The 1121-nt window shown below is 69.2% G+C and overlaps 1 protein-coding gene across 1 annotated transcript in view; it reads left to right on the top strand.

Annotated features, from left to right (window-relative positions):
* ARHGEF2 (Rho/Rac guanine nucleotide exchange factor 2) overlaps window positions 1–442 on the top strand; it is a 10629-nt gene extending 10187 nt beyond the window's left edge. The window contains exons 20-21 of the mRNA XM_026046652.1: window positions 8–185; window positions 293–442. Coding sequence (XP_025902437.1) covers window positions 8–185; window positions 293–378 — 264 coding nt within the window. The 3' untranslated portion in view covers window positions 379–442. The remainder of the gene's footprint in view (window positions 1–7; window positions 186–292) is intronic.
* Window positions 443–1121: the final 679 nt, after the last annotated feature.

Here is a 1121-nt window from a genome sequence, read left to right as displayed (position 1 = left end):
CCCGCAGCTGGGCCCCGGCGCCGCCGCGGGGCTCTCCTTCCATCCCGCCTTCGCCTCGTGCCCCCGCGAGCCCCTCGAGTACCGGGGCGAGCCCGAGCGCCTGCGCGACGGCGGCGACGCGCTCGACGCGCTGCTGGAGGACGACGCTCTGCCCGCCCGGCGCTCCCCGCCCGCCAGCCCCCGCGGTGGGTCCATTCAGCCCCCATCCCCGGGGTGTTTATGGGTGGGATGGGTGAGGGGGGAGCCCGGACGCCTGGGCCCGCTCCCTGAGAGCGCTGCCGCTTCCCTGCAGATTTCCTGCGGATGCAAGACATTCCCGAGGAGGTGGAGAGCAGCCAGGAGCTGAAGGAGGGAGACGGCGGCTCCCCGGACACTTAGGGACCGGCTCRACCCCCCTGGAGCAGCCGGGTCCGGACGCGGGGTGTGGGGAGGGGCGGGGGCAGCGGGGCGGGAGCTGCTATTCCCATGGGATATTCCCGCCTGGGCACATCTGGATGTCACCGTCCCCGCCTTGCCATGGCAGGACGGGGGGACGCGGCGTTTCGGGGCCGATGCCGCCCTCCGCTCAGGTTAATTTATTTATTTAGTCTTGGTGGAGCGGGAGGAGGCATTGGGGGGGCAGCTGGGGGGCTGCAGCCCGGTCCTGCCCCCCGTTGTCCCCGAGGGGGTGGCAGCGTTCCCTATGACCCCCACGGGGACAGGGGTCCCGGAGCACCCAGCGTGTCCCAGCGCGGGACCCCGGCCCCGCTGCCGGGGCAGGACGTCGCAGGGGGGGCATTTGCTGCCTGCGGGTGCTGCTTTGGGGGGCAGCTGCGTCCCCCGGTTTCACTGTACAAAAGGAAAGGGCAGAGCTGAAAAAAAGCCACAAAAGCCAGAAGCAAATAATTAAATGGATGAGTTTGGATCCGGGCTGTGAGCGTGGGTGCCTGGGGCGCCGGGGTGCTCAGCACCTACCTCTGCACTGAGCGCCTCGGGGCTCAGCTGGCCACCCGATGGGCTGGGGCTCAGCCATGCACTGAGCAGGTTGGGTGCCACCCATTCATCCATGCACTGAGCAGGTTGGGGCTCAGTTGGGTGCCACCCATTCATCCATGCACTGAGCAGGTCGGGGCTCAGTTGGG

Source organism: Nothoprocta perdicaria, unplaced genomic scaffold (assembly GCF_003342845.1).
Source record: "Nothoprocta perdicaria isolate Ctin4 unplaced genomic scaffold, notPer1 scaffold_451, whole genome shotgun sequence".
Taxonomy (NCBI): domain Eukaryota; kingdom Metazoa; phylum Chordata; class Aves; order Tinamiformes; family Tinamidae; genus Nothoprocta; species Nothoprocta perdicaria.
This window is presented reverse-complemented; position numbering and strand designations above follow the sequence as displayed.